Raw genomic sequence first — 18,749 nt, 5'->3', positions numbered from 1 at the left:
GGCATTTGAACTCCTTCAGAGTGATATTCTTAAAATTTCTGCCTGGGCCGACAGATGGCTTGTTATATTTAATCCTTCCAAATCGGAATCACTCCTTGTCTCCAGAAAACGAAATACATTTCCCCATCCTGTACTCTCTATGTTTGGGCAGCTAATACCTGAAGTAACTGAACACAAACATCTTGGTGTCTTTCTTTCCAGCGATTGTAGCTGGCACTCACATATTGACTATATTTTAGACAAAGCATGGAAAAGTGTCAACGTCATGCGTAAAATCAAGTTTTCCATCGATCGGAAATCTCTGGAAACTATCTACACTTCCTTCGTCCGGCCTATTCTCGAATACGCCGATGTTGTTTGGAGTAATTGTACAAATTATGAAGTAGATCAACTTGACAAAATCCAACACGAATGTGCTCGTATAGCTACTGGTGCAACAAAACTAGTTTCCCTTGAAAAACTCCATGAAGAATCTCCATGGGAAAGTCTGTCAGAGCGCAGATACAAGCATAGACTCATTCTTTTCTTTAAAATGTACACAAATAAGACACCTGAATATCTCTCAACTCTAATACCTCATCCAGCTGAACATCGCTATGATTTAAGAAATCCGAACAATGTACGTGGTATACCGTCCAGGACCACTTTATACTTTAATTCTTTTCTGCCTTCAGTGATACGTGACTGGAACCTCTTACCAGATAGTGTTCGTAATTTAACAACATTATCTTCTTTCAAAGATTACTTGAATAAAGATATTCGCTGCATACCCAAATACTATTATGTCGGAATAAGGAAGCTCCAAGTTCTTCACACAAGATTACGGACTTAATGCAGTGCACTCAATCAACATCTATTTCTTAGAAATATATCACCCACGCCTCTTTGTCAATGCGGCCAGATGGAGACGAATGCCCATTATCTATTAGAATGTACCTTATATACAGACTGTCGCCAAAAACTTTTCAATAACCTTCAGAACTACGATATCGACGAAAACCTTCTTCTTTATGGAAACACTTCTTTACCGGACGAGGATAATGTCAATATTTTCACAAATGTACACTGTTACATAGCTGAAAGTAAGAGATTCCTGTAAATATTTCTGAACCTCAACGAGACACTATTTTACCTTGTTATATTTCTAGAAAATTTAATGAAATACTTCTAACTTCTCTACTCTCATTAGCGCTCATATTGTTGTTCCAGAAACATGATTTTTTGATATGCTAGACTACATTCCCATAGATATTATATTTAAAGCTTCACTGTACTTTTGCGAAACAGTAATTTATCTGTCCATTTTAGGAGAAGAACTCTATAAGACTTGTCTTTCGTTCTAATCCTTTTCATCTACTGTACATGTAATGTTTGTATTTCAATATAATTTTGTATATTTTTGGGAATAAAATATGTTTAAACCAAGAAGACTGAAGGTTTTAATATCTTCTCGATGGTGTGCGCGCAGTTTTTAGCACATTTCGTTGTGTCTTCTTGAGAGCATTGATGGTAAAAAATACATTTTTTTAAAACGCGCTGAAATATTACAAAATGCATTTTATGATCGTCACCTATGCTCAATACATGGTAAAATGCTAGAAAATATTGGCAAAACTTAACCAGGGACGCAGGAGAATGGGGTGGGTGGGGGTCCGAACCCCAACTGTCTGTGAGTAGACACACATTGATGATCTCAGAGAGAGACTATTATCTTCCCAATATTTCCCAAATGTGCACGGATTTTCATGCAATACAAAATGTCATGTCTTAACTGCTGACAAATATATTTACAGGTTCGTAGCAAGTTGGGCATTTTGTTATATTAATAGTATCCGATAAATTGTATCACATATTGTCTTGTTCCTTTTATTTGTTTTTTATCATACATACACGTTCTTCAAATCCGAAACCAATCTGGACTATGTAAAACAAAGAAGCATGTAGGTAAGTCAGTTATCATTCTCGGAATAGGTCTGCATTGTGTTTATAGACCTGTGAGGAGATTTGAAAACCTCGCTCGCTACGCTCGCTCGGTTCACAAATTCCTCACAGGTCTATAAACACAATGCAGACCTATTCCTCGAACAATAACTATTACTTATAAATCGATGCTTGTTTAATTTCTTATGGAAAACCTTTTAAAACTGAAAGAAACACCCAGGTGATAATACCCGGGGGCAATAGATATCGACATCAATGCCGGTCACCCGTTACCAATACCATATAGCGGTTGTTTCCCCTGATGTCGATTTTCTGCCATATCGGTCATGAGGTCAATTCTTCCTCATGGTTAATTATTAAGACAGTTTTTAAATTGTGGTGTGCATGATCTAAAACGATGTATCAGCTTAAAATTCCAACACATTTGAAAAATCATAAACAGAGGAAAATCGGAAAAAGTACGGATAGTTTTGAAATCAGACTGAAAATCTTCAAAAAGAGTTTTTAACTGACGTGTGGAACTGTGAAAATAATTTAGCGTAGGCAGGTAATATAATAAACTACTGAATATGAATAAAACGTAAAAAAGAAGAATGTTGTAAAGATTTAGATCATATCTTTAACTATCGTACTTAAGAAATCCTAGACGCATCCGGGAGCACTAACATTTCTTTCTTTTCGTTAGGTTATATAGCTTCCAATGATATTATGTCATAAATTTTCTTTTCTTATGCATCATCGCTACGTCCGGGAGTAAAACCAGTTCTTCTTTTTTTAGCATATTTGTATAGCAACAAATTAGGTCAAATGCTTCAGTGTCTCCATTTAAAGTTAATTGCAAACGTAGCATTAATTTTCTTTTGTTAGACTTACCGCTGCATCCGGGATCAGTCACATTTCAAATCAAATCTTGTAATCTATCGCACAATAGCTGCACCAAAACGCAACTTTAATATTATAACAGTATCTAATTTCGTTCTGCACAAACTTTAAAAATATAAATACAAACTGGGTATTCGGATTCAAATAAAGTACAGTGTAACCTGTGTTAAGCAGACCGATAAAGGGCAGTTTCATTTCTACAGATGCAGATATTTTCATTTCAATTGACCTGATTCTGAACATAACCTCTTTACTACAAAATATCTAAAGGCAAGGGTAGATTTCCCAGAAGAACAAAGCACAGGAAACACAACCAGAGTTATACATCACTACAGTCTACAAATTGTTGTTGCGAAACCGAGGTTGTATTGACATGACGTCAAGTTTTTGAGCTCGAACAATATTTGGTAAACCAAAACATAAAGGATAAGACTATAAGATTCTTTCACTGGTTATAGGTGCAGATGGGAATTTCCGGCCTCGAGGGTAACTGTTTAGGCGATGACGAGGTTCCTACCGAGTTACCGCCTAAACAGTTAGCCGAGGGCCGGATATTCCAGTCTGCACCTATAACCAGTGACAGAATCTTTTTCTTGCATACCGATATCAAGATATAATAATGAAAATAAAAACAGTTGAACGGCTTTCTTTTTAGAACTATTTCTTATAGCAGCGTATTTAAACAAAGCGCGGGAAATCAACGTCTGTAAACAGGAAAGACGTCATGACGTTTCAAAGACAAATAACACTGTTTAGTTCCGGTTTTGTTTTATCAGTTCCAGCGTAACGTTATGAATTTTTGATAAAATAACGTGTTTTGAATCGAGAAATATGCTATCAAGAACAAAGAGGAACTGTCAAGATATTGGATTTTTATTCCGTTTTTCGAAATAAAATATAAAAAACTACATACATCTTCCACATATATGTAGTTCGTAATACGTCATTTAAAGCACGAGAGTAATCTTACACCCTGGGGTGTAAAAATTATAAAGATCTTACATGCCTGCCTGTGTAAGACGGGGTTTTCCCTACCCGAGGGACAGTGTGGAATGGAAAACCGATAGGCGTTAGCGAGGTTTTTTATCCATGCTGTCCCGAGGGTAGGGAAAACAGCTGTCTTACACAGGCAGACATGTTAGATCATTTTTCTTGCCTATCATGTTCAAAATAGCTCGTGGAGACAAATAGGTTTGGGTATTTCTTGACATTATTTATAAAGTTTATGACGTCACAATCGTATCAGTACTACGTGACGTCACCTTAGTGCATGCTATTTTAGACAAGGTTTTTCCCTAGGGAAAGACAGGAATATCTATCCCCGGCGCGTGCTCGGATAAATGTATACTTTCCCTGCTAGGTAGGCAAGAATATAAGGATCTTACATGCCTGCCTGTGCAAGACGGGGTTTTTCCTACCCGAGGGACAGTGTGGAATGGAAAACCGAGCGTTAGCGAGGTTTTTTATCCATGCTGTCCCGAGGGTAGGGAAAACAGCTGTCTTACACAGGCAGACGTGTTAGATAATTTTTCATGCCTATCACGTTCAAAATAGATCGCGGAGACAAATAGATTTTAGTATTTCCTGAAATTATTTATATAGTTTGTGTCGTCACAATAGTGCCAGTACTATGTGACGTCACCTTTTTACACGCTATTTTAGACAAGGTTTTTCCCTAGGGAAGGACAGGAATAACTATCCCTGGCGCGTGCTCGGACAAATGTATACTTTCCCCGCTAGGTAGGCAAGAAATAACAATATTTAGTTCCGGTTTTGTTTTATCAGTTGCAGCGTAACGTTACGAATTTTTAGTAAAATAACGTGTTTTGAGTCGGGAAATATACTATCAGGAACAAAGAGGAACTGTCAAGGTATTGAATTTTTATTCCGTTTTTCGAAATAAAATATAAATAACTACATAAATCTTCTACGTAGATGTAGTTCGTAATACGTCATTTAAAGCACGAGAGTCATCTTACACCCCGGGGTGTAAGACGGATTTTTCCAGCACCGGTAAAAATACCGGAAATCCCCGTCTGGTATGCAAGAAATAATTTGTTTTAGACAGGCACTATGGATATATTTAAAGCTGTAAGACTTAAAGTGTACTACACGAATATAAGTTTTTAAAAATTGGAAAAATGTCCAGCTTAAAAAATGGGACTTTTTCCAATTTTAAATGTGTGCTTACTTCTAATGCCAAATATGCGACTTTCTATATGTATACTGTTCAAGGTTTCTGACCATATATGAGCCATTCACGGCGAAACTAGTTTGTGACTTTTATATTAAAATTTAAGAAAAACTAAGCGAGCGTGTGAAGTCATTTTATAATTTTACGATATTTTGTTCCCGTTCCGGGTTCTTTTTTATTTGTGTTATATATATATATATAACATATAAACCTCTACAGACAAAAGGCACGCTGAAAATGGGAACATCGTTTAGAAATGGTCAGAAACCTTGAACAGTGAACAACCTCACACTTTAGGATCTAATAATCAAGAAACACATAAACAAAGCGGTAAACAAAAAATAAAACAAGTGGGCACAAAGAACAAACTAGTTGGGCACCGTCTTGCTTTGCTTTGCGTGTGCGTGCGTGCGTACGTGCATGTATATTTGTATGCGTGGACCTTTAAGTGCAAGAAATTGTGGAACAATTTTGCACCTCCTGTTAAAAGGATGAAGCCTCGGTGCCAATACACCTTTTAAATTCTTAAGTTAACATTAGCTGTCTCAGCATATAATAAATTAAACAATCTTCTTTAAGGTACTCAAACTATCAAATAAGTGCTGTTTAACTCGGGCAAATTCAGCATGGGTCATTTGGTACTATTTGCCTCAGGAACACGCTCATAACGTTTCAAGATTACTTCTTTGACATCATAATTTGAGCTTTGAACTACAGACTGCACGGCCTTTGCAAGTGATAACTCTTTGTCATAATAGACTCCGATTTTCCCATTGTCATATAGGATTTTTAGCTACTTTTTCAAAACGCGTAACAGTGAGAGGAAATAAATAACGGTGACTACCGGAAATCGCTGTTAAAATTTCATATTCAATATGTACCGAACTCGAGTGAGAGCTAATTATACATAAAATATTTACAAAAATAAACGTAATAAAGGCAACTTTATGACAACTAATCATATCTTTTACCAGCAATTACCTTACCAGCAATTACCTTTTACGCTGGTACTGTATTACAGTTTATAATAGTACATACGTATATTGATTACCGGACCTCTAGCCTGCCCAGTACGGGTTGTTTAGAGGTCCGGTAACCGGACCTCTAGACTCCGGGTCTGGAGGGCATTTTTGAGGGGGTTTCTTACCCGCTCACCATGTATTCAGTTTGACAGAAAAAAAAACCCAATTATAATCTATAAACCTTTTTAACTCTTGTACTACTTCCATGGCTTCTGACAAGTCGGTCAAAATATTTGCACATCCGGGATTAGTCTAAATAATGAGACCTCGGGTAGACCGATTTTACATTCTAATATTTCACGTTGTCTACCTAGAGGAGGGGGGTATCGACCAGTCAAAAAAGTATGACGATATTCAACTCTCGAGTACAATTATTTGGACTAATCCGGGATAGGCTACAGTCATTCTGTTGACATTTCTAATCAACGCGTCCAACCGGACAATGGCGCTATCTAAAGCATCTTGAGACTGTGACACTTCTAGTGACATATTGATCGATCCCATTACAACTCGAACTCAGAAAGTTTCCGATGTCCATTACTTTAATTTGACATTATTTGATATTAGCTGGCTGTTGTTTTTTTTTTCAGTTTTTAGCAAATCGCGCTCAAATGAATAACGAGCTTTCTCATTGGTCGATAGAAAAACAATACTCTATCGTACTATACTGCATCCGGTTAAAGGCGGGTAAACCGCATGATGCGGTTTAGTATTTCACGCACAAACGGTTCAAAACTGTTCCAGCGCATCTTGCGTTTTAGGCACCGCATATTGCGGTTTATAAACCGCAAGATGCGCTTTTAAACCGCAAGATGCGGTTTCTGAGAGTTTTGGACCAGTTCGCATCCCATAGTTAGAATAGGTATAGAAATCTAGATCTACTGGTAACTTACCATAAATCTTTCTCTTTCTTCGCAGGTATCTAGTATTGATGAGAGAATTGTAATTAGGTATAACTAATTGAAATCTTCTGCAAAACTTCATAAATTAATGACTTTCCATATCCACTGTATCCAGTGGGTCAAATTACTAATGTATCTCAATCATTTTTTTTTCTAACACATTCAACTTTTTGGGTTTAAGGATACTGAATGGTGTGTTACATTCTTTATTTTTATTTTTCTTTCTTTCTTTATTTTTTTACAGAAATATCTAATGTTTTTTTTTTTGTAAATTCCATCTAGCAGCCGACAAAAAAAGATCTAAAATAAAAGGGAGCTCTGCGTGACGTTTAAATCGATATATATGTTACGCGCATATAGCCAATCTGCGCATTTGGTAAATCGCGCAGCGCAAATAACCAATTTGTTATCTGCGCAACGATTTGTAAATCGGGCAACCTTATATATTTCTTATATGCGCAGGGCAACTGTCCTGCGCGTTTGGTAAATGAGTCTGCGCTTTTAACATATGGATGATATCTCCCGATAAAATTGAATATCATTAGAGTGTCAGACTTGTAGGCCTACATAAAATTGTAAAACTGACGGTGATCAGGCACGCGTAAAGGTGTGAATTTGTAAAGAAACAGAAAAACATTTTTTAAAGTAAATGTGCGTATTTATACGGTAATTTCAATGAGATTCTCACGTCCCTGGTAGTTTATGGCCTATAAATTTCTGTTGACGACGGTATTAAGAGTCATTTGTCATAGGTGTTAAAAACATTAAAATGATACAAAATATCCCAAGTATATTTAATAACACAAGTATTTTTTTATTTATTTTTATACTTTTTTTAACTTTTAAACGCCGTAGCCTGTGCGGGATGTCGATCCTGCGCTAATAGAAAATCTGGAAATTACTCTGATAATATGCATATCTGCCATAAACCATGCTAACTTTTACATTGTTTAACAATTACAGACTGATATTGCAAATCCTGGTTTTAAAAATGTGTCATAAATTTATTTCAACATCATTAAATTCATGGGAGTCGGTCACCTGGTTTCAATACCCGCAATATGATACAATATGCAATAAAACTCAAACATGCGTGAAGGTGTGATTTCCTTCGGATAGCCACATCGTCCTCTCTATTCTTTTTATAACTAAAGTATTTTACTTCATTCGATCACACGCAGTCATTTTATACCGAATATAGAACATAAAGGAGACTTACATAACAGACTGAATTGCCACACACTTACCACATTTCACCATATCGCTTTTCTTTTCATCATATTGAAAAAGCGCAATTCTTTTTACCGACGTGAGCATATCTCTTCACATGGCCAAGATTAAAAATAAAACAAAAATAAGCAGAATTAAAAGACGAACTTACGGATCTTTTATACTTATATAATTGTTTAATGTTTTATAGTGAGATAAATAGAATGAATAACTAATAAAATTCCTCAAAATGTGAACGAAATTTTACATTTTGTAGGTGTGCAAGATGTGTGTCCTGCGCTAATAGAAGTCTGAAAATTACTCCAATAACTTGAATATCTTTTATAAACCATTTTAACTTTTACTTCGTTTTTCGATTACAATCTAAAAATGTAGCTTTTGAAAATCTGAATATAATGTTTCATCCGTAGCCTGCGCTGGATGTTGTTCCTGTGCTAGTAGCAATTTCTGAACTGACGTTGATCTTTCAAACATATTTCAATTCTAAAAGATACTATTTATGTAACTTCATAAAAATGTTTTCGGAGTAGAAAAAAATAGAAAGAAGCGTGATTTCCGTCACAACGAGAAAAACCCTATAGTTTTAGTCTGTAATCGTAAATCAAAGTAAAAGTTAATATGATTTATAAAAGATATTCAAGTTATCAGAGTAATTTCCAGATTTATTATTAGCGCAGACACACATCTTGCGCAGATAAAAAATGTAATATTTCGTTCTCGTTATGACAGAAATCACTCTTTTTCTATTCATTTTTCTACAGTATTCATTTGAAAGTTACATAAATAGTATGTTTTATGAATGAAATATATCTGAAATACAGTGTAATTTCAAACTTTGCTATTAGCGCAGGACCGACCTGCCACGCAAGTTACAGGTGTAACATTATAGATCCATTTTGATTTGTAAAAAAACCTTATAGTTTTAGTCTGTAATCGTAAATCAAAGTAAAAGTTAATATGATTTATAAAAGATATTCAAGTTATCAGAATAATTTCCAGATTTATTATTAGCGCAGACACACATCTTGCGCGGATAAAAAATGTAATATTTCGTTCTCGTTATGACAGAAATCACTCTTTTTCTATTCATTTTTCTACAGTATTCATTTGAAAGTTACATAAATAGTATGTTTTATGAATGGAATATGTTTGAAATACAGTGTAATTTCAAACTTTGCTATTAGCGCAGGACCGACCTGCCAAGCAAGTTACAGGTGTAACATTATAGATCCATTTAGATTTGTAAAAAAACTCTACAGTTTTAGTCTGTAATCAAAGGCCTACTTTTTATTCAATCGATTTTGTACTATAAAATAATAATAATAATAATAATAATAATAATAATAATATAGATAAGATCTGTAAGAATTTTCTTTTAATTCTGTGACTTTTTTATTTCATCTTTTATCTTAGACATGTTGAGAGATATGCTCCCGTTGGTAGAAAGAATATTATTGGGAAATTTCAAGATATTTCAATATAATAAAAACGATATTTTGCTAAGTGTGTGCTCGGGTGAAGTAGATAATTATGAAAATAGCCTAAAACATACCAGGGGACGACGTATGCAAGCTGGAGGAAATCACACCTTCACGCATGTTTGGGTTTTATTGCATCTTGTATAAGATTGGAGGTATTGAAACCTGGTGACCGACTGCCGTGAATTTACTGATGTAGAAACAAATTTATGACACCTAATTTAAGTACCGAGATATTCAGCATTTGACATCTATATTTATTAATAAATTGACCAACTGCATGATTTATCAAACACGAAATGCAAATTTCTGATATATAAAGTTACATTTGTTATTTGCGCTGCGCATTTGGTAAATCGGGCAGGTTAAATTTATCCTGCGCAACGATTGGTAAATCGTTGCGCATATAACCAACGTACAAAAATTTGTTATATGCGCTGCGCGTTTGGTAAATAGCGCAGATTGGTTATTTGCGCTCAACATATACACTCAGCCAATCAGCGTTTGCTATTTTTCACTAATTTTATACCTGGCGCGTCATAACAGTCGTTAATATGTAGTACTTAACGCGTGGAAGAGTCTAGCAAACGTGGCAAATCCAAAAACGAAGTTCACGCTTTTTTCATTACAAATTGCGTTCAAAATACAAAGGAAACAACTAGCGCACGACTAAATACTAAAATACTGTTCTCGTCGCGACCTCCTTACTCCAACAGGGATCCATGAAAAATAAACAGGTTTATTATGCACAAAGGGCAACATAAAACCCATTAATAAATATCTGCAAAACACAACAACATCTTTTACAAAAAAATGTTACATCAAAGCACTTAAATCGATAAGGTTGCATAATCGTATCGTCAGATTTTGGAAGACACTGAGGTTGCATTAACGTAACGTCAGAACTTGGAAGTAACAGGTTGCATTAATGTAATTTCTTGTCTACCCAGCGGGGAAGTATGTATACATTTGTGCGAGCACGCGCCTGGGATAGATATTCCTGTCTTTCCCTTCTAAAATGGCGTGCACCTAGGTGACGTCACATTGTACTGGCACTATTATGACGTGATAAGTTATATAAACAATGCCAAGAAATACCCAAATCTATTTGTCACCACGATTTATTTTGAACGTAATAGGCTAACATGTCTGCCTGTGTAAGACAGCTGTTTTCCCAACCCTGGGGACTTCTTGGATAAAAATCCTCGATAACGCTCGGTTTTTCATTCCACACTGTCCCTCTGTGGTAGGAAAAAGCCCGTCTTACACAGGCAGGCATGTTAGTTCCTATAATCAGAACTTTGAATAAACTGAGACTGCATAAACGTAACGTTAGAACTAGGAGTTCATTCTATATAAATAACATATACATCTAAATGTGTTTTGCAATATGCAAAATCACAAGCAAATTCAGTGAATCGGTATACTCCGCCGAACGGGTTAAAGATTTTCACCCTCTAAGAAGCATTATCTGCCTACAAAAAACACTTAAACGTAGACGAATTTCAGTCTCTTTGAAAGCTACCAATTCCCTACTAAACTGCAGTACGTTAACCACTTTCCTATATTTAGTAATAATGACCTTGACCTTAACTGTCCAAAATGAAACAAAAACATTGGTCTCTATGAAAGTTGCCTACATGTATTTACTAGGTTTGATCTGCTGTACTCATTCCAAATTGAAGTTATAAGGAGAAAACCATTTTTCTATTTTTAATGAAAAATAATCCTCGCCTTGATCCAAACAACAAAAAATATAGAACGCATGCCTTACATCATTATCCAAGAAAGCTATGTATGTACTAAGCTTAGTCACAATATCTCACATAAAAATGGGCCCTAAAATGCCATTAGGTTACAGATATACCCTACATGGTAAACATTATAACATGAAATAAGGCAATGCCTCAGTCGGGAATCCTTACAGTCCACCAGATTGCTCAGAAATATTCGGTTGTATCATTCAAAGGTACATTTTGGAATAAAACAAAACATTCTAGCATAAAACTGATGTTCTTGCCACTTTTCGGATGTGTTTTAACAGGAGGGAAAACGTGTGTTAACAGAGAGATTCTCGCGCTCGCGTGCTGTTATAACACCTTTTTATCTATGCGCGTTCTGTGGCAAAGCGTAAACGTCATTCGGCCTCAAAACGGGTAATTCAAAACGAAATGACGTCAACGTAAAAAACAACTCGGACATTCCCGCGCATTTCGTGGAAACTTAATGACGTTGAGTGACATTGTATTCATTTATCAGTTTTTACGCGTTTTATGCTAGAATAGCGTTAGCGCATGTTCATTTCGTGTTATAACATCCACATAATCCTTTGGGATACGTTGCATACCGAAGAATATTCCTCCGGCCACTAATCGATAGCGGTCAGATTTTCTATATAGAAATAAGAAGGGCATGTACACATTTTACTTAATAACAAAATTACTAAAAATAAGAAACCTTAGATGCAAAAATATTACCAAAGTTCAACATTTGATTCATCACAAGGTTTTTTTTAATTAAATTTAATCTTAATTTTTGATTCGTTCTTCACATGAAGTTTAATGCCATCATTTCGTCATTTTTTCCCTTCTTTTTTCCATATAAAATGTGCAAAAATCTCATACATGCGTTTCTTCAAAGCATTTTTTGGTATAAAACCATTGATATGAAAGCTTAGGTGCAAAAAATTTCCTACTCTCATTGAATTTATCTTTTGAATGACATTTATTTCATTTTTGTGAAATAAAAATTTGATTCGTTCTCAGACGGTTTATTTGGAAGAAAAATTAACTTCAGCGCGAAGTTGTTGTTGTAGCGTCATAAGCAGACGATATTATTATGCCGCGTGAACATGCGGTATTGTGATCAAAAGGTTAAAGTAATGATTTAATCATTTAATGTAATTTACTTCGCGAGTAATTCATTTTGTGTTAATATCACAAATTAACAATATAAGAAATGCAATTAAATATTGCAATTAATATTTCGGTTCTAAAAAGAAAGAGATGCGCATTTCTTCCTATGTTGTTGTTCTCACCTTATTTCATATACATTTAAATATCAGTGTCAATTATGCCAATTATGTCAATTAAACATTAAAAGAGATAGCTTTTCTATCGGCCATTGGATCACAAATGCAAACTGTCGCTATTTTTCTACTCAGTTACAGTACAAAAAGGTAAAATATAGAATTTTTTGTATATATTTTACTTAATAGATTTTAGTAAATAAATTCAAGGTCCGCCTTGATCAAATCAAAGGTGGAAAATATGTCCGGAGTATTTTTGTGTACAAGAATGTTTTTGCAATGTAAATAATATCTGCATTTAAAGCAGAATTGAATTTTACTTCAGTAACTTAATGATATATTTTTGTTTTCGTGAAAATTTTACCTGGTTTCATGATCTTTTCAGTTATCATAAATGTCGTCGTGATTAACTTACTTTCATAATTTATTGTACATGTTCAATTCAAGATAATTTTACATGAAAGCAATTTCTATACTGTAATCCTACTGAATGATAGTTTATAGAAGTAATAAAATGTTGTATGCATCACGCATAAATCCTTTTTATTGGACCTGTAATAAAACTTGCCAATTACCTCTAAATAAGAAACGTTAAAACAACACAGACGTTTATTACACTGATAAGGCTATAGTTGCGTTTTGAATTACGGGCATTTTCTTTTTGTAATTACAACACGCCATGTACCCGGATAATCTTAACTCTGTTCAGCGACCCTAACTCAGTGTCAACATGGCGGATGTAAAGCCGATACAACTTTGTTTTCTGTGTAATAGCACTTGTTTGCGTTCTAAAAATAGAACTTTATTGATCGATATCCCACAATGCACCGCGCGTGTAACACCGATTGCGGACAAAGGTTACAGTGTAAATAAATAGAACGGTGTGTGAAAACTGACAGTATTGCAATTTCTAACTAAATTTCAAAGTTTGTGACAATGGATAGTAGTGAGAGGAAGAGGAAAATAGGTGCAACAAAACATTGCGCATATGGAACGTGTAATAGTGACTCTAGATATCCGGACCGAGCTGAAATGCGTGATGTGTTTTTCATCAGATTTCCTAAGCCAGGAAAAGACTTCGAAAAATGTCAGCGATGGGTGAAGGCTTGTTGCAGGGTAGGATTTGATGAGACCTGGGTGAAGAAAGACACTTATATCTGCAGTCTACATTTTGTAGGTGGAAATGGGCCAACAGATTTACACCCGGATCCGATCCCGGCTAACGCCACAAAATATGATGTAAGTTTAAAGTTTCAAAGAACATTTTTATGAAAAAGGGGGTGTTTGACCGTCACAATATAAAACAAACTGTATACGTCGGATTAGTTCGACTAGGACCAGGGAATAACTGTTTTAATGTTCCACTGACTAGCTGACAGGATCATGGTCCAAATGATTGTACTCAATAATTTAACATCATTTATACGATATTTTTTTGACTGGTTGATACTCTTGGTAGACAAAGTAAAATATCGGAATGTAAAGTCGGTCTAACTGAGGTCTCATTATTAAAACCAACATAGTGGGTTTGCGACCAGCATCCGCGCAGTCTGGTCAGGATCCATGCTGTTTGCTTTCAAAGCCTATTTGAATTAGAGAAACTGTTAGCGAACAGCATGGATCCTGACCAGACTGGTCGCAAACCCACTATGTTGGTTTTCTCATGGCACGGCTCATATTTTCAGCTCTGAAGGTAAGACTGGCAAGAAAAAGAAATAATCTGCCAGTCATAATCTTAATTGATTTTTCAACTTCGGATTGATCGGGAGTACTGATTAGATCACTTTACATTCAGTTTGGAATGATTATGGCTATTAAAAATATATTTTTTTTTATAGGTACAACGGATTAAGAAGACACCACGAAGACGGATACAAAGGCGTCTGGTATTGAAAGAATCACCAAACACTGTCCTTAAACAGACTAGGTCAGATAATAATCAAGCATCACAACAACCTTTCAACACACCGGATGGCCAAGAGACAGATGATCATGATATTGCGACAATTCTGCTGTCATTGAGTGAAAAGGTACATGTATTTAAGTTATCTATTTAGGTACAATAGAAATTAAAGGTTAAATAGAGGAATAACATGTCCAACACCGGGTAATGTTAACTTGTTAAGACTATTATTTATTTATCTACCGGTTTCCGTTCCCTGGCACCAATTTAGATAAAAAGACATGTTTTCATGTCAATTTAAATAACAGTGACAGTGACACATTTATAATGAATTACAGATTGATATGGACACTTCTGTATGATGTCGGTTTACAATGTCAGATATGATATTTAACATGAAGACATTTGGAAAGAATGACATTCCTGATCTGTAGACTATACCGCCTTTACCAGCTTTGTTTATTTTATTTATCCATCACATGTATTTTTAGGTTGATAACAAAGAGAACATCCCAGACGAGGAAAATGAGCAGCCATACAATAATCCATACATGACTGACGCGCGGGTATGTAGAAGAAGTATTATATTTTTTTTCAGTAGTTTATTTAAATATGAGCCACGTCATGAGAAAACCAACATAGTGCTTTGCGACCAGCATGGATCCAGACCGGCCTGCGCATCTGCGCAGTCTGGTCAGGATCTGTACTGTTTGCTTTGAAAACCTATTGCAGTTAGAGAAACCGTTAGCAAACAGCACGGATTCTGACAGACTGATGCTCACTTGTGACCAATAGTTAGATCTTACACTGAAACATAAAATTATTCTCTATTTATCTTTCAGAAGTTTGTTTACATTGGTATTCCAAATAATACTTTAAACCAGTGAAAACGTTTTCTAAATTTAGAATAATTTGATGTTCACCTAGAGAGGTGCTGCTTTAATATGTTCGCTTGAAATGTAACTTGATCATGATATGCCCGAAGGGACATATTATGTTATGACGCTGGTGTCCGTCCGTCCGTCTGCCCATTAGCAATTTCGTGTCCGCTCTGTAACTCTCAAACCCTTGAAGGATTTCAAGGAAACTTGACACAAATGTTCACCACACTGGGACGACGTGCAGAGCACGTGTTTAGGATGTCTCACTTCAAGGTCAAGGTCACACTTAGGAGTCAAAGGTCATATCAGTTTGTTTCGTGTCCGCTTTGTAACTCTTGAACCCCTTGAAGGATTTTGTTTTTATATTATTTTTACAAAGTTTCACTTTTTATTTTCAGGTTTCCAGTGAAATCTTTACCGCAAGAAAACTGTGTACAAAAAGTTCCCAGACGGAAGCAGGAAGTTCCCAAGAGATAGCACTTCGAATAAAGAACAAAATTTTAGAGAATGAAAATGAAAACTTAAAGTCCAAACTTGAAATTTCACAAACATTAACAAAAGACACAAATGTAAAGCGAACAGTACAAGTGCGTTGCGACTTCGATTTTTCGGAACTAGAAAATGATGACAAAAAAAGCAGGTTTTTCACAGGATTAACATATTTACAACTACTTCAGTTGTGGAAATTTCTGGCACCAGCTCTGCCACACTTAAAATATTGGAATCGCAAGTCAGTGAATAAAGAGTCGCTTCTCATCTCCCCAAAAAATGCTTTTTTAATGACATTAATGCGTTTGCATAATGGATATACAAATCAGGATTTAGCTTACAGATTTGGAACAAGTGCTGCAAACGTTTCTCAGATAATTCTGACTTGGATTCAGTTTTTATACAAGCAGATGTTACCGTTAAAAAAGTTCATGTTTGCGGATCGTGGAAGAATCAGGGAATTAATGCCAGCTTGTTTTAAAAAGTACAAAAATCTAAGATGCATAATCGACTGCACAGAATTTTTTTCCCAGAGACCAAGAAATTTCCAACGACAAGGGAATCTTTTCTCATCTTACAAATCTCATACAACGTACAAAGTACTCGTTGCCATTGCGCCTAATGGTTCTATAATGTATAAAGGAATTTTCTGTTGATATATCTACCTCCATCGATCAAGTATATATTTATTTCAAAATGTATCATGTTAAATATATCAATCCTTGTGGTTTCAGGTGGAAAAACGACGAACAATGCAACTTTTTCAATGAAAATTTTTACAAAAAATCTTTAAAAATACTTCTATGCTTTTGATGCCTCGACTATTTTGTTGTTTGAAAGCAAAGATATACTGCTTTATAGGCCCGTTTACCCTATGTTGTTAACCCACTACATGTTGACACAATACATGTTCAAATGTACGGACTGCGAGAAAAGGGATAAAAACCTAACTTTGATTTGATAAAAACCGAACTCAGTTTACATAAGGAATGGATAAAAACCTAACTTACACGAAATTGCGTGACGGATAAACACCTAACTGACTAGTATTCTATAGAAATGAATGAGTTGACATGTACATGGTCTGATTATTGTAAACATTACTTTATAAGCGGTATTGTCTTCAAACTTTGTCATTAATTTTACAAGATGTTATATGTATGCCCACTACAGCCAAATATTTTTTTCATAATTTTAATATTATGCAAATAGCAATGTTTGGAATAATCTGGATAAACCCTAAAAAAATAACTCAGTATAAAAGTCAAAATTATTATATTTATATAAGAAATTATTTAATAACACCGATGTTCGAAGTTCTGTAGTCCCCAACCCTCTCTCCCTCCATCACACACACACACACACACACACGCACACTGTTTCAGAAGAATGTTGTTTGTTTTAAATCTTGTATATCGTATAGTGTAAGAGATTTTTATAGAGGTGCTAATGAAATATTTTTGATATTGTTTAAATTGGATTAGATTTATGATTAATTATTAAATATGATATTTTTCAGGCGGTAAATAGGGAAGAAAGGTGTGTGTGTGGTGTGGTGGGGGGAGTGATGCATGGACTGACGGGACAGGGGTGTGGGTATCCTTACATTTTTCACTTGTCCACGGACACTTAAAAATGCACTTGTCCATAGTCAAATTTCACTTGCTCTGATTTGTAATATTAAACCTTCATGAAAGCGCAAATAGACTAGAGATCGAGTTCTTTATTTAGGACAACAAAATAGAAAAGCATATCACATAACTGTGGTAAAAAAAAATAAGCTGTTGAAATATTTGCCTTTTAACGTTTATAAGTCTGAAATCGCGTAAGCAGTGTTCGGGATCTTTTGGGGTCATGCCCGAAACACTGCCCACGCAATGGTGCAAAGCCAGATGAATTCAGAGAAAGACTCTTAAAACGTTCCGACTTATTTTAGTCATACTTGCGATCTCTGTGTGCTTTTGATTTTAATTTGGCTGACTACTTGCTCAAATATATTTTCTTTGACAGTGACTTATTGTCTCAGCAGTTGGAATTCTACTTACAAACTTGTCATAATACTTTTTTAAGTTGTTTACGTTTCTGATGTCTTTAAAATGTCCTTTTAGTTCTCTGTGTGTAACCCTTGTTTTCCTTTTTTAGTTTTAGGTACAGAATGCTATATGCTGATGATGCAAGTATTTTTCTTCAGCTACTTTAAATAGTTCTTATGTTCCCTTTAGCATGTATATGATTTCTTCTTTTATGTTTTTTTTTTTTTAAATGCATGTTGTAAAATGTGACTCTTCTTATTTTTGTGTAGTGTCAGCTAATCCTTTTTATGCGGCTTTAAATGTGCTAAATCTGTATGTGGTAAATTACTTTTTTCCTTTTATTTGCAAGTAACTATGTGCTATTTTGTTTTAATGCGCTGTAACATGTATGTGATAATTTGTGATTTGTTTCTTATCTACTTTGAGCCAGATGCTTTATTTGCTTTAACATATTTGCATTTTATTACAGCTGTTTTACTTATGTTGAGCTTATTTACATGTGTTTGTCGGAAAATAGCTTTAAGCTAGTGTTATATGTTTATACTTATCCGACGTTAAATAAATCTTCTTGTATCTAAATCTTCTCTGATATTTTATCATAGTCACCGAGTTACAGTGTGCGCGAGACCTAGTCAAAGAACCCATTATCTTTATCACCTCCATACACTTGAAGCAACACACAATCTAAATGATATTTTATGTTTTCTCATTTTATACCTGAAAAAGTATGCTTGTCCGCGGACACACAGAATGAAAAATGCACTTG

General features: G+C 35.1%; 1 protein-coding gene across 1 annotated transcript; it reads left to right on the top strand.

Annotated features, from left to right (window-relative positions):
* Positions 1 to 13,474: 13,474 nt before the first annotated feature.
* LOC123558482 (uncharacterized) lies at positions 13,475 to 16,621 on the top strand. Its single transcript, XM_045350361.2, has 4 exons — positions 13,475 to 13,916; positions 14,516 to 14,707; positions 15,072 to 15,146; positions 15,860 to 16,621. The coding sequence occupies exons 1-4, from the start codon at positions 13,614 to 13,616 to the stop codon at positions 16,604 to 16,606; spliced, it is 1,317 nt and encodes a 438-aa protein (XP_045206296.2). The 5' UTR covers positions 13,475 to 13,613; the 3' UTR covers positions 16,607 to 16,621.
* Positions 16,622 to 18,749: the final 2,128 nt, after the last annotated feature.

The sequence above is a fragment of the Mercenaria mercenaria genome, chromosome 13, assembly GCF_021730395.1.
Source record: "Mercenaria mercenaria strain notata chromosome 13, MADL_Memer_1, whole genome shotgun sequence".
Classification (NCBI taxonomy): Eukaryota; Metazoa; Mollusca; class Bivalvia; order Venerida; family Veneridae; genus Mercenaria; species Mercenaria mercenaria.
The sequence above is the reverse complement of the archived record's forward strand: the minus strand, read 5'-3'. Positions and strand labels throughout refer to the sequence as shown.

Bases quoted from the DNA above. Each gene is read 5' to 3' on its own strand.
- LOC123558482 (XM_045350361.2), top strand. From the start codon at position 13,614: ATGGATAGTAGTGAGAGGAAGAGGAAAATAGGTGCAACAAAACATTGC. The intron at 14,708-15,071 runs GTACATGTATTT...ATGTATTTTTAG, and splicing joins TGCTGTCATTGAGTGAAAAG to GTTGATAACAAAGAGAACAT. The intron at 15,147-15,859 runs GTATGTAGAAGA...TTTTATTTTCAG, and splicing joins CATACATGACTGACGCGCGG to GTTTCCAGTGAAATCTTTAC.